At 38.3% G+C, this 14,605-nt stretch overlaps 5 protein-coding genes across 5 annotated transcripts; 3 read left to right on the top strand and 2 right to left on the bottom strand.

Annotated features, from left to right (window-relative positions):
• LOC109129988 (LYR motif-containing protein 4-like) lies at positions 902-2,354 on the top strand. Its single transcript, XM_019239060.1, has 2 exons — positions 902-963; positions 2,156-2,354. Exons 1-2 carry the CDS (start codon positions 902-904, stop codon positions 2,352-2,354), a joined length of 261 nt encoding a protein of 86 aa, XP_019094605.1.
• Positions 2,749-4,008, bottom strand: LOC104760030 (putative F-box protein At1g55070). The gene has a single exon (XM_010482881.2). The coding sequence runs from the start codon at positions 3,823-3,825 to the stop codon at positions 2,749-2,751; it is 1,077 nt and encodes a 358-aa protein (XP_010481183.1). The 5' UTR covers positions 3,826-4,008.
• On the top strand, positions 4,081-5,839 carry LOC104758778 (protein translation factor SUI1 homolog 2). The gene is made up of 5 exons (XM_010481721.2): positions 4,081-4,244; positions 4,652-4,728; positions 5,021-5,226; positions 5,415-5,468; positions 5,560-5,839. The coding sequence occupies exons 2-5, from the start codon at positions 4,692-4,694 to the stop codon at positions 5,602-5,604; spliced, it is 342 nt and encodes a 113-aa protein (XP_010480023.1). The 5' UTR covers positions 4,081-4,244; positions 4,652-4,691; the 3' UTR covers positions 5,605-5,839.
• LOC104758776 (phospholipid-transporting ATPase 6-like) lies at positions 7,013-12,147 on the top strand. The gene is made up of 10 exons (XM_019239700.1): positions 7,013-8,903; positions 8,983-9,093; positions 9,181-9,457; positions 9,552-9,640; positions 9,748-9,835; positions 9,926-10,135; positions 10,218-10,343; positions 10,426-10,524; positions 10,604-10,795; positions 10,877-12,147. Exons 1-10 carry the CDS (start codon positions 7,069-7,071, stop codon positions 11,573-11,575), a joined length of 3,726 nt encoding a protein of 1,241 aa, XP_019095245.1. The 5' UTR covers positions 7,013-7,068; the 3' UTR covers positions 11,576-12,147.
• LOC104758777 (eukaryotic initiation factor 4A-1) lies at positions 12,020-14,413 on the bottom strand. Its single transcript, XM_010481719.2, has 5 exons — positions 14,229-14,413; positions 13,683-13,751; positions 13,489-13,592; positions 12,965-13,395; positions 12,020-12,856 (listed from the first exon to the last, which is right to left on the bottom strand). The coding sequence occupies exons 2-5, from the start codon at positions 13,748-13,750 to the stop codon at positions 12,221-12,223; spliced, it is 1,239 nt and encodes a 412-aa protein (XP_010480021.1). The 5' UTR covers position 13,751; positions 14,229-14,413; the 3' UTR covers positions 12,020-12,220.

The raw sequence follows: 14,605 nt of genomic DNA, 5'->3' as shown, positions 1-14,605 counted from the left end.
AAGTGTAAATTCACACTTTTTGAATTTTTAAAAACTGTAAAATATTTATAATATATGTGTATTAATACGTTCAGAATTTTAGGTTTTTTTATATACACTAATGTTTATTACAATCCACATTAATTGGATTTTATTTGTTTTTAAAATTAATTTATTATGTATAATAAAAATACAAGTTTCTCGCATATGTTGCATTTTGATTTTTTAAATATAGGCTTATATTAAAAGTGTATGTATAACGATCTAAATCGGATAATTTTTTTCTAACAATGGTTCAGAACCATTATAAAAAAAGACTAATATGCTAAAAAATAGGTTATATGGCGGAACAGTTTGGATTGATATTGTTAATTTAAAATATTATTTATTTGGTGCTAAAATAAGGATAAATCATCATTTTATTGTTTTGTTAAATCATCAATATGAAAACATTATACATATTTAAAATGACTAAATTATGTTGATGTAAAAAAACAAATTATCGTGTGATATAATACAAGTTAAATCCTAGAATTAACAATCAAATACAACTACATATATACCATCTTAAACAGCAAATAAAATAAATAAAATTAACTAATAATTACAACTTCAAATTTAATAATTTTGGTAAAAATATGATTTTGGTTAAAATCTAGTGATTAAAATTTTTAAATAAATTATAGGCCCGCCGTCTTTCCCTTATACGACGATAAACAGTTCCGATTTCATTATTCGGTTTGTATGATTTTAGTTTTGCTGGGATATGTTCTAATTTGTGTTGAATTGGAGGAGCCTTTTGGAACTGTATGGCTTTGATATTGGTGATTAATGAATCTCTCTACCTTTTCGGCATTGCTAATCATTCTTGTTTATGTATTCTTTGTTAACTGATTGCAGTTAAGCTTCCAGTAATCTTGCAATGGTTTCTTATAGAAGTGAAGTTGTCAGCATCTGTCGTGCCCTGTTTCGAGCGCGGCGTCAGTATTAGTAATGGGCCTAATTCACTCCCAAAAGCTAGCTCGAGAGAGGAGGGTTGCCACACACTATATATATTGCCCAAGGATTTGTAATACAACCGATGTGGGATATAATCTAACACACCCCCCCTCACGCTCAGGACATGGGCGTGAAGTTTGTGGGACTGGACATCCACGGGTAGTAGCCCACAATCGAGAAGTTTGAACCTAGGCTCTGATACCATATTAGTAATGGGCCTAACTCACTCTCAAAAGCTAGCTCAAGAGAGGAGGGTTGCCACACACTATATATATTGCCCAAGGATTTGTAATACAACCGATGTGGGATATAATCTAACACACCCCCCCTCACGCTCAGGACATGGGCGTGAAGTTTGTGGGACTGGACATCCACGGGTAGTAGCCCACAATCGAGAAGTTTGAACCTAGGCTCTGATACCATATTAGTAATGGGCCTAACTCACTCTCAAAAGCTAGCTCAAGAGAGGAGGGTTGCCACACACTATATATATTGCCCAAGGATTTGTAATACAACCGATGTGGGATATAATCTAACACACCCCCCTCACGCTCAGGATTGGGCGTGAAGTTTGTGGGACTGGACATCCACGGGTAGTAGCCCACAATCGAGAAGTTTGAACCTAGGCTCTGATACCATATTAGTAAACATGAATATCCAACCCAAAACCAATTGGCTATGAGTGGAAGGATCCATGTACTATTTATATTGCCCCATAAATCTTAATTCACTCGATGTGGGATATTGTCTAATACACTCCCTCACGCTCAGGATTGGACATCTGTAGCGTGAAGTTTGTGGAACTGGACATCCATGGGTGACCCCACAATCGAGAGAAATTTTTTAATCCACAACAAGATATGTCACTTATATGGGTCACATAGGTGGAAAACCATTTTTGTGAGAATTTACTTGTTGGGCCTAACCATGGGCTTTGATACCACATTAGTAAACATGAATATCCAACCCAAAACCAATTGGCTATGAGTGGAGGGATCCATGTACTATTTATATTGCCCCATAAATCTTAATTCACTCGATGTGGGATATTGTCTAATATTATTAGTAATGGGCCTAACTCACTCCCAAAAGCTAGCTCTGGAGAGGAGGGTTGCCACACACTATATATATTGCCCAAGGATTTGTAATACAACCGATGTGGGATATAATCTAACAGTCAGTACCCTCATTACAACTTGAGGGAGTACACTAAGCGAAGGACTTTGGATGGCTTCCGCATGAACAAGAAGCTCACTGACCAATCCAAGGTGAATGAGGCTTATGCTGAAGCTAAGGCACAACTTGTGGTTTTAGAGAGGTCGGTCAAGCTTTACTCCTTATATCCTCCCAAGACCAAGAACATCATGGAATTCTAAGCTTCAGTAGAGATATATATCCTCCAAAGCTATTTGATTTGCTATATTATCATTGGTCATGTTGGAACTACTACTTGATATTAATTGTGTTTTGATAAGAGGTTTTGGCTAGAATATGATTGATGAACTTATTATTGGTGTTTGTATGGAATTGTGAATTACTCTATTTATGGAATTGTATGTACGAGACTTCTCATCTAGTCTTTGTGTTTTATGGCTTCAGACTTTCATCATACAAGCAAAGAAGTGAACACTTAAAAGACTACATAAAGATCCAATAAAACACTTAAAATTTACATAAGCTTCACATGCTCTACATAGTTTGGGAAGGTGTAAACTCTATACCATATATATATTAAGTTCAAATCCTGGAATAACAAGTCTTACTCTTACCTTAGTGTTGCTCTCTAGATTGCAGTAATAAATGTAGAAGGGGTCTCCTAAGTGCATATTTTGGTGACAAGACAATTTCATCTCTATCAGTCACCCCAACAGCGAATACATGCTTTGGATTCCATTTAAAGGGATCCACCAAGATATGCTTTGTCCATTTATGTTCCTCCTCGGCATCCTCTAAAACCCAAAACACGAAACTACCATCAACTGCACATAGCTTACACAGAGTAGGAGTTCTGTCCCTAAAACGTATACTCTGAGTCTGAGGTATCATGTTTATAAAATCAAATTTCTCAGACCTAACATTAAAGCTGACAATCATACATTTTCCCAAGGATACTATATTGTAATACAAAACACCATTGATGCATACCCCATCATCTAGGGGAGAATAAGATATGCAACATGGTATCTTTCTCCACATGAGTTTTCTTCCAGTGTCTTCCAATGTGAGAACTTGATGCTCAAGTGTTCCACGTTGCGACCAAGTTAAGCACAATACCTTGAATTTATTTCCAATGGGATCATACCCAAAATAGTTTTTTGGCTCCAAGTCGATCCCATACGTTTTCACTTTGGGTGAGGTGATATACTCTCCTGTGATGGGATTAGAGATCACAGCCATGACATGATTCTTTTCCTCAAGTTGGTGACAAACCAGTCCACGAACAGGGCGACAGGTTAGAGAGAAAAATGTGCGAGGGGAAACTCTGTGACGAAGAAACGTGGCTGTAACAACATTATTAGTAGAGTTGTTATCAAGTTTTTGAGGTACCGAGCAGGAGTAGAGATTTTCTCCAAATAAGAAGGTTAAAAGGAGCCTCGGTGGATCCGTAGAATTGATCGGGAACAACTGATTATAATTTTGACGGCGAATTATGGATGACCAGAGCTTACATACACAACGACACTGAGCCATAGACTTGCCGGATAACAACCTCGACAAGATTTTGATGACGAGATCAACAGGGATGGGAGCAAAGTATTCGATTGCACATCTTTCACCGGATGATCCGGATACAGTTAGGGTTAGGTTTTCCTCCGTGACCTGCTGTTTACGTTTTCTCATCGCCATAGGAGGAGAGAATTCGGCTCTGCTTTCGACGATTCCAGAACTTATGATACACGCTCCAGTAAGTTGGGCTTTATAATGGGCTTTGTTCCGGCCTACTAATAAAGAGTTGAGATAAAGTAGGCAACTAGATGATGAGTGGGAGGGAATCGATGCCGTGCCGGACTTGCCGACTTTATTTTATTTACTTTTTTTTTTTGTTTTGGTTTTTCTAAAATAAATAAACTAACTAATTACAAAAACAAAAAATATTATTGGGTCGGAATTAAAAACAGAATCGATTTTGTAGCTCTTCCTCTCGTGATTTTCAGACAAGAAGCTTTGCTTTGCCCCCTTTGGTCCGAATTTTAGGGTTTCCATTTTCTTTCCCTTCTTCATATAATCAAAAATCATCGAAACCCTAATCTCTTCTTCTTGATCAGGTGAAAATTTCTCTCTTTTTAATGTTTTGTCGTTTCTCCTCCTCCCCACTAATCCTTGGTTGAATGATTCTTTCTTCTTGATAAGCTTCCTTGATTGGGTTTTTTTTTTTTTTTTTCCAGATTCCAGAACTGTAACTTATTTCGTAGAAAATTGAAATCCGATTTTAGATACAGAGATAACATTATTGTTGTTTTGATTTGATTTTGGAATCGTATAATATGTTTTACGCAATTGAGACTTTGCAGAAAATGGTTTATTGTAGTTTTGTTATAAGAATCTATCTCTGATGCTATGAAGCTGCTCGTTTGATTTATCTTTTAATCAGAATATCATCACTAACGATCACCAGTGTTGCCTTTTACGTTATGTTACTTAAATTCGACTTTTGTTCTGTTTTTATGTTCAGGCCCTTGTCTTTTGCGCTCCCTTGTATCAACTTAAGGTTCATGTCTGATCTTGAAGTTCAAGTCCCCACTGCCTTTGGTAAGCGCATTCATCTGAAATTATAGCTTGTGCTGTTTGAAATTGTTGTGAATATGATGATGATGATATATGATGGAGTATCTTCTTATGTTATGTTATATGATCTTCTTATGCTACTGTGGTTGTGCTGAAATTATAGCATTGTGCTGTTTGAAATTGTTGAGAATATGATGATTCCACAGTGGTTGCAGACTTTTGCAACATTCTTGTTCTTTTGAATGGAGTATCTTCTTATGTATGCTATGTTATGCTAATGAATATCTTCGTTGTGTGTGTTTTTGGTGATATAAAGATCCGTTTGCTGATGCAAATGCTGAGGACGCTGGGGCGGGAACAAAGGAATACGTTCACATTCGTGTTCAGCAGCGTAATGGTAGGAAAAGCTTGACAACTGTCCAGGGACTTAAGAAAGAGTATAGCTATAGCAAGATCCTTAAAGACCTTAAGAAAGAGTTCTGCTGCAATGGCACTGTCGTCCAGGACTCTGAATTAGGACAGGTATGTGTGTGTGTGTGTTCCTGTCTTCCTTTTAAAATGTTATTACGTTCTCTACAGCGTCAAGGCTTGTGGTGTTAATCCAGAAGCTATACCATAGCTCTCGATACTTGATAGTGAAGCATTTTGGATTGCTTGTAGATTGTAGTGGCTAAGATGAGTTAATGAACAGTTTGAATACGTTGTTGTAGGTTATTCAGCTACAAGGCGATCAGAGGAAGAACGTCTCCACGTTCCTTGTTCAGGTAATTTTCATAACGCGTGGTTTTGAAGTTGGTTTGTAGTGAAGAGATGGAAACATTGTAATCCCTGATCTGAGAAATGTTTTTGAAACAGGCTGGGCTTGTGAAGAAGGATAACATAAAAATCCATGGTTTTTGAGGAATTCTAAAGAGAGAGATACTCGTTGGTCAACTTGTATTTTTTTTACGGAATCAGCCAAAAGGAAGTATAAAAAACATCACTTAAATGTATGAATGCTTTTATTATATATATACAGTATTGTATCAGAAAAGAAGTTTGCTTGTGTGCGAGTATTAATGTATCAACGAATAAACTTGTCGTTTGCATTTTCTAGTGTGAGATTAATATCAATAAAATTTGCCTTGTGAATTCACTTTCTTGTCTGATGCATAAAACCAAACCTGTTTGTGAACCATTTGCTCGTGTTGTTGGTTTATCAGCGGCAATAAATACGAGTTCCATCATGTACTGATGATTCCAGGCACGTGACTGGAAGTAATATACATAGTAGTACACTAATCACATACATATGTACACTCCATCAATAAAACTTTAAAATAAAATAAAATATAGCCAAATACATATATAGATAAGCACTTGAAAATGGGTTCAATTTTTTTTCTTTATTTTGACTTTGATTTTCAACAATGAATCTAAATGATGTTAATTAGTCAATACTGTATATCAATTACCATTTAGATGTAAAAAATGTAAGAAAGATTATACACATCTAAATAATGTTGTAAGTTATTTTGTTCAACCAGAATTAATTAATTATGAACCTATAACACAATAATTGAATTCATTAACAATCCTAGATTTTTTTTTTGTTTTAATTGCATAACACAACAATTTTAATGACTTTATAAAAGTAATAAAACAACCAATTAAGTTTTTGGACAGAAGTAATTAAGGTATTAGGAAAAAAAATTAAAAATAGGAAAGGGAGAAATGCTGCGTTGGAATTGAGAGGTTTTGCAGTCAAGAGAGGAGAGAGTGAAGGAAGGAGAAGGAGAGATTAACCTCTAACCCTCTCTCTCTTCCTTCCTTCCTTGTTTAGACAATAGAGAGAGACAGACAGAACCAGAGGAGCCCTCTCTTCTCATTTCTTCTCCCTTCATTTCTCTTTTCTTCTTCTCTGTTTGGATCTCTCCCTCTCTCTCGTTTAGCCACCACACCAAACTTTTAATTCGTTTTTGGTTCATTCCTGAGGTAAAGAAAAAAACGTGTTTCTTCGTGTTGATCATGAACGACCCTACCGATTTCAGGTAATCTCCCTATCTCTCGCGATTAAAATATTTCTCCGATCACTAATCTATCTCCTTTAACCTTCGATGACGTGATCTTCAAGGGATTCTCTCGCTGTCTTGTGTTACAAGTTTTGGGAGGGTTAGATGCACCCCTTTCCGGAGGATTCCATTCCATATAGATTTATACATAATGTGCGAAACCTAAATTCAGATTTTTTTTTAAATAGAATCTGTGGATCATATTTTTGTATGTGCTAATTAATTTATACGTTTTGCTTCATATTTGGCAGTATCAAGGACGACAGTTAACGGTGTTTGTCTTACGATTTTGAGGTGAAGAATAAATAAATTAATGGCTCGTCGTAGAATTAGATCAAGGATTCGTAAAAGCCATTTCTATACCTTTAGATGTCTTAGGCCTAAAACTCTTGATGATCAAGGTCCTCATGTTATTAACGGACCTGGTTACACCAGAATCGTTCATTGTAACCAGCCTCATTTGCATCTGGCTACTAAACTCCTTAGGTACCGTTCAAACTATGTATCCACCACTAGGTATAACTTGCTCACTTTCTTACCTAAATGCTTGTACGAGCAATTCCACCGCGTTGCCAACTTCTACTTTTTAGTTGCTGCCATCCTCTCTGTGTTTCCTCTCTCCCCGTTTAACAAATGGAGCATGATCGCTCCTTTGGTTTTCGTGGTCGGGCTTAGTATGGGTAAAGAGGCCTTGGAGGATTGGCGCCGGTTTATGCAGGACGTTGCGGTGAACTCTAGGAAAGCTAGTGTTCACAAAGGGAGTGGGGAGTTTGGTCGTAGGGCGTGGAAAAAGATCCGTGTGGGAGATGTGGTAAGGGTGGAGAAAGATGAGTTTTTCCCGGCTGATTTGTTCTTGTTGTCTTCGAGTTATGAGGATGGGATCTGTTACGTGGAGACGATGAACTTAGACGGAGAAACTAACTTGAAAGTAAAGAGATGTTTGGATGCTACTTTGGCTTTGGACAAGGATGAATCTTTTCAGAACTTCTCTGGAACGATCAAATGCGAAGATCCTAATCCGAACCTGTACACCTTTGTTGGTAATCTTGAGTGTGATGGTCAGGTTTATCCACTTGATCCTAACCAGATTCTGTTGAGAGACTCAAAGCTCAGGAACACAGCTTATATCTATGGGGTTGTGGTCTTTACTGGTCATGACACAAAAGTAATGCAGAACTCAACAAAGTCTCCTTCAAAGAGAAGCAGGATTGAAAAGAGAATGGATTACATTATATACACTCTCTTTGCTCTTCTCTTGACTGTTTCCTTCATCAGCTCTTTGGGGTTTGCTGTGATGACAAAGCTCTTGATGGCGGACTGGTGGTACTTGCGGCCAGACAAGCCTGAGAACTTAACAAATCCTACTAATCCTCTGTATGCTTGGGTTGTTCATTTGATCACTGCTCTATTGCTTTATGGTTACTTGATTCCCATCTCATTGTATGTTTCCATCGAGGTAGTTAAAGTCTTGCAAGCACATTTCATAAACCAAGACTTGCAGTTGTACGATAGTGAGAGTGGGACTCCTGCTCAAGCACGCACGTCCAACTTAAACGAAGAGCTGGGACAAGTTGATACCATCCTTTCTGACAAAACAGGAACTTTGACATGTAATCAGATGGACTTTCTGAAATGCTCAATTGCGGGTACTTCTTATGGTGTCCGTGCCAGTGAAGTAGAACTAGCTGCTGCTAAGCAGATGGCCATGGATCTTGAAGAGAAAGGTGAAGAAGTTACAAACCCTCCAGCGATTAAAGGCAGGACACAACGGTACGCAAAACTTGCCAGCAAGACGTCAGTAGAATTTGAACTGGAGACTGTAGTCACTGCTAGCGACGAAAAGGATCAGAAGAAGACCACTGGTGTTAAGGGTTTTAGTTTTGAAGATAACCGTCTAATGGATGAGAACTGGTTAAATGAGCCTAACTCAGATGACATTTTGATGTTTTTCCGTATACTCGCAGTTTGTCATACTGCAATTCCTGAGGTGGATGAAGATACTGGCAAGTTTACTTATGAAGCTGAGTCTCCTGATGAAGTTGCTTTCCTTGTTGCTTCTAGGGAGTTTGGTTTTGAGTTTACTAAGAGAACTCAATCAAGTGTGTTTATTGCTGAACGGTTTTTATCTTCAGGCCAGCCAGTTGATAGGTGAGACTGTGTAAACTTAATCATTTGGTGATCTCTGCGTATAGATGTGTAATCATGTCATGTGGTGGTTATTTTACAGAGAATACAAAATATTGAATCTATTAGACTTCACTAGCAAAAGAAAAAGAATGTCTGCAATTGTCAGAGATGAGGAAGGGCAGATTCTTCTACTCTGTAAAGGAGCTGACAGGTTTGATTGCATATAACTTCAAGCCAGTTCCAATTTTGCTTTTCATAATTACTCTTCTAACCAAAATTTAATGTTTGTTTCCTGCAGCATCATATTTGATCGTTTATCAAAGAATGGAAAAGAGTATCTAGGAGCTACTTCCAAGCACTTGAATGAATATGGTGAAGCGGGTTTACGGACATTGGCACTTGGTTACAGAAAGCTTGATGAGACTGAGTATTCAGCATGGAACAGTGAGTTTCACAAAGCAAAAACCTCAGTTGGAGCTGATAGAGATGAAATGCTTGAGAAGGTATCAGATATGATGGAGAAGGAACTGATCCTTGTGGGAGCTACTGCTGTGGAGGACAAACTGCAAAAAGGGGTATGAAACATAGTTCAAAACTTACTGTGATTATATTCAAAGAAGCGGCCTTTCGAAAATCCTGTTCAACTTACTGTTTGTGAGTTCACTTCAGGTACCTCAATGCATAGATAACCTAGCCCAAGCTGGTCTTAAGATATGGGTTTTGACAGGAGATAAGATGGAGACAGCAATAAACATAGGGTTTGTTCTTCTTTTTTACTGATACCACAGAGACTCTCCTTAACTGTAAAAATATTTGTTTCAAGGACTAAGTGGACTAATTGAGTTCTTTGGTTGGCCAAATGCAGATATGCCTGCAGTTTACTTCGACAGGGTATGAAGCAGATATCTATTTCATTTGCGAATGTAGAGGAGTCAGCACAAAACTCTGAAGCTGTATGTATTAGGTCGATGCTATAATGAAAAACTTACATTTACTGTTTCAGTAGAATCTTGTATGTGATACCAAATCTTGTTGATGGTCAGGCTGCAAAGGAGAACATATTGATGCAGATCACAAATGCTTCACAGATGATCAAAATTGAAAAAGATCCACATGCTGCATTTGCTTTGATCATTGATGGAAAGACACTTACATATGCTTTGAAAGATGATGTCAAGTATCAGTTTCTTGCCCTTGCAGTTGACTGTGCATCAGTGATTTGCTGTCGTGTCTCTCCCAAACAGAAAGCACTTGTACGAATAAAACATCTTTATTGATTGCAGTACATCACATGGACGCACACATAACCATATTTGTTTTATCTTGGTTTTTAAGGTGACAAGGCTGGCCAAAGAAGGAACAGGCAAAACAACTTTGGCAATCGGAGATGGTGCAAACGATGTTGGAATGATTCAAGAAGCTGATATTGGTGTTGGAATCAGTGGCGTTGAAGGCATGCAGGTGCTTAAACAAACTTTTCTATCAGACAGTGAGATATGGTTAAGTTTTATCTGAGAATATTTGTTTCTCTGTCTCTTTGCAGGCTGTAATGGCAAGTGACTTCTCCATAGCACAGTTTCGGTTTCTTGAGAGACTACTTGTTGTCCACGGACACTGGTGCTACAAACGAATAGCTCAGATGGTAATATATGCATTGATCTAACTCACCAGACAGCATAATATATATACTTGATCTTGATTCGTTATTGTTATTTTCACAGATTTGTTATTTCTTCTACAAGAACATAACCTTTGGTCTAACTCTCTTCTACTTCGAAGCCTTTACGGGGTTTTCTGGTCAATCAATCTACAATGACTCCTACTTATTACTCTTCAACGTTGTTCTCACATCTCTCCCCGTCATTTCCCTCGGAGTTTTTGAACAAGATGTTCCATCTGATGTCTGCTTACAGGTAATATAAAGTCCTCTCCAGCACCTGTCACATAAATTTTCTTCTCAAATCTTGATTTCTTGGACTGTGTTCTTTTTTTAGTTCCCTGCATTGTATCAACAAGGCCCCAAGAACCTCTTCTTCGACTGGTACAGAATCCTTGGATGGATGGGGAATGGAGTTTACGCATCCATAGTCATCTTTACACTGAACATTGGAATCTTCCATGTCCAATCATTCCGTTCAGATGGCCAAACCGCAGACATGAATGCCATGGGAACTGCCATGTTCACATGCATCATCTGGGCAGTGAATGTTCAAATCGCTCTAACCATGAGTCACTTCACTTGGATCCAACACGTAATGATTTGGGGAAGCATAGGAGCTTGGTACGTTTTCCTCGCTCTTTACGGTATGTTACCACCAAAACTCTCCGGTAACATCTTTCACATGCTGGTCGAGACTCTAGCGCCTGCACCCATCTTCTGGCTAACTTCACTACTGGTCATAGCCGCCACAACACTTCCTTACTTGTTCCACATTTCATACCAAAGATCAGTGAACCCTCTTGACCATCACATTATACAAGAGATCAAGCATTTCAGGATTGATGTAGAGGATGAACGAATGTGGAAACGAGAGAAGTCAAAAGCAAGAGAGAAGACAAAGATTGGGTTCACCGCTCGAGTTGATGCTAAGATCAGGCAGCTAAGAGGAAAGCTTCAAAGGAAGCATTCAGTTTTGAGTGTAATGAGTGGAACATCGTCTAATGATACATCTTCAACCTCACAACAGACTTGATGATGGAGAGACCAAGTAAGTTTTTAAAAATATATATTTACTGTGACATTTTTCTCGGGAAATCATCAGATGAAGAATGAGAAAATTGGATTTATGTTAGATGAAAGAAAAGAGACTTTTTATTTATATATGTTCTTTACTAATCAAATGATTTATACAATTAGACAAACGTAGACGAAAGAGGGAAATGTTGTATTGTGTTTGTGTGTGTTTTACACTAATGAAAAGACGAAAAAAAGAGATGTGATTAGCCAAATTGGTTGACGTTTTCTTTCCCGACGGTATTCACATCACAGTGTTACCAAACGTGAATTCCAAATATTTGAACTAAAACTATCGAATGAGATGTATTTTTGTGACAAATCCGTAAGACAGGCACAGCATCTCTCTATGACATAAGACATATAATTACGAAAGATTTGTGGATCATATTACACACAATCGAAGAAATAAATATTGCATGTGATTTAAACGAAAAATGGTCAGAAGAGACATATGTTTCACAAAGTTGATGAATACTAGAGAATGAAAAAAAAGATGTATGGATGGATTCAGACTTTCAGAGAGAGAAAGACAGAGAGGAACGGGTCAAAACTCAAATAAGAAGCTTGAAAAACAAGTAACCTTTCTTCTTCTTCTTCTTCTTCACAGCAAATCGGCCACGTTTGATGGCAACTCCTCAACGACCACATTGTAGAACTTCTGAATATCGAACAGCATTCTTTCATCATCACGAGTCACGAAGTTAATGGCCACACCCTTTCTCCCGAACCTTCCACTTCTTCCGATACGGTGAAGGTAGTTCTCCGGCTGAGTTGGGAGGTCAAAATTGATGACCAGAGAGACTTGCTGCACATCAATACCACGAGCCAAGAGATCGGTTGTGATGAGAACACGAGAAGAACCAGACCTGAATTCTCTCATGATGATGTCTCTTGTGTTTTGGTCCATGTCTCCATGAGTTGCTGAGACTGTGTGGTCACGGCTTCTCATTTTGTCTGTTAGCCAGTCGACCTTGCGACGAGTGTTGACAAAGATGACACTCTGCGTGATGGCTAGAGTCTCATAGAGATCGCAGAGAGTCTCGAGCTTCCACTCTTCCTTCTCCACGTTCACGTAGAACTGCTTGATACCTTCAAGTGTGAGCTCATCACGTTTCACCAAGATTCTCACTGGTTTGCTCATGAACTTTCTTGTGATCTCAAGAGCTTCTGGTGGCATCGTTGCTGAGAATACTCCAACCTGAATCTTAGATGGGAGAAGCTGGAATATGTCATAGATCTGCAAAATTCACCAGAAAACAACATATAATAACCAAGTCATGATCACACTTTCATAACAAACAAACATATTAGGTATATGATCAAACTTGGTAAAGGAAAGACAAACCTGATCCTTGAAACCACGGGAGAGCATCTCATCAGCTTCATCAAGGACAAACATCTTGATGGAGTCAGCGCGAAGAGATTGTCTTCGAAGCATGTCAAACACACGACCAGGAGTTCCAACGACGACATGAACACCAGCCTGGAGAATGCGCTGATCCTCACGGACGCTGGTTCCACCAACACAGGCATGAACCTTGACGCCAATGTAGTCACCGAGGGCACGCATGACCTTCTCAATCTGCTGAGCAAGCTCTCGGGTTGGAGCCAAAACGAGAGCCTGGCACTGAACAAGGGAATAGTCAAGCTGCTGCAAGACGCCAGAGCAGAAAGTGGCGGTCTTTCCAGTACCAGACTGTGCCTGCTGGATCACATCAAGACCCTTGCAAAAGGGTACAATTCCTCTTTGCTGAATAGCAGAAGGCTTTTCAAAACCTAGAAAAAAAGTGAGATGAAATTTATAGGAATCCCAACATAAACACACACAAACAAAAATCTTGTTACTATAGTTGTTTGTTCCTAACTTACCGTAAGCATAGATACCCCTAAGAAGATTCTCTTGCAAACCCATGGCATCAAAGCTCTCATGGACCTCATCATATGAGGTGAAGAACTCATCCTGTCCATCGAGGCTGCACAAAAAGAAAAATCAAGATTAGCAAATACGAAAAAACCACACCACAGCAGAGTATTGAAATCATATAGATCTTATTATGACTTACACTTCATTAAGCCTCTGGTCAAACTGACGCGTATCAAACTGTGTACCTTCTGGTGCTGTTCCTGCCATACTACAACAAACAATAAACAAAAGAGACAACGTGTTAGACCCCCAAAAATAGCTAAAGATAAATTGAACAAGCCATCTAGTTGTACAAGAAGCAAGAATGTAACAGAATAGCCAAACTCGAAGTCCATAAAGAGAGGAAGACAAGCATTAATATCTGAATAAATTAGATGTCAGGAGAGAAATATAGGTATATGGTTACATCCAATATTCATAGATACCATTCAAGAAAACATCTACCTCTCCAGAAAAGCATATAATAAACACACAAGTATCGAACAACCAAAAAAGCTTAACCAATCTGCTGCAAAATCAAATCGAGTGAAATAAAGGGATTTGAAGGGTTTGAGCAACTAGTTGAATCACAGATTTACAAGCAATCAAAATTTAAACTTTGGAATCCGAACAAAATCCATCGCAAAGAGATCCAATCATCTCATCTAAACACAAAAGGAACAAATCACAACAGAGGATTACAAACCTGGAGCTTAAGTAGTTGAATGAAAGATGAAAGCTTTGAGAGCAAAAGTAAAGGACTTTGTTGTTAGGTAGCTTGAAATCTCGGAAACTCGGATCTGGTTTGGTTGTAGAGAGAGAGAGAGAGAGATAATAGAGATCGAAAGGATGCAAATAAAAATTTGAGGTAGAGAGAGACAGAACCGATACGTGTTACCCACTTTTATACTCCTTTGTTTTTTATATTAATCGCTGTGACCCTTTGTTAGGGTTTTCCTTTTCCTCTTTAGAAATTGTTCTTTCCACACTTTTCTATATTTCCAATTTTACCCCTACATTACTCTTTCCTTTTCGATTTGGGGCTTTTCCTAAAATTTTCTCGTGTGGAAATAAACTTATTTT

The sequence above is a fragment of the Camelina sativa genome, chromosome 17 (assembly GCF_000633955.1).
Source record: "Camelina sativa cultivar DH55 chromosome 17, Cs, whole genome shotgun sequence".
Taxonomy (NCBI): Eukaryota; Viridiplantae; Streptophyta; class Magnoliopsida; order Brassicales; family Brassicaceae; genus Camelina; species Camelina sativa.
The sequence above is the reverse complement of the archived record's forward strand: the minus strand, read 5'-3'. Positions and strand labels throughout refer to the sequence as shown.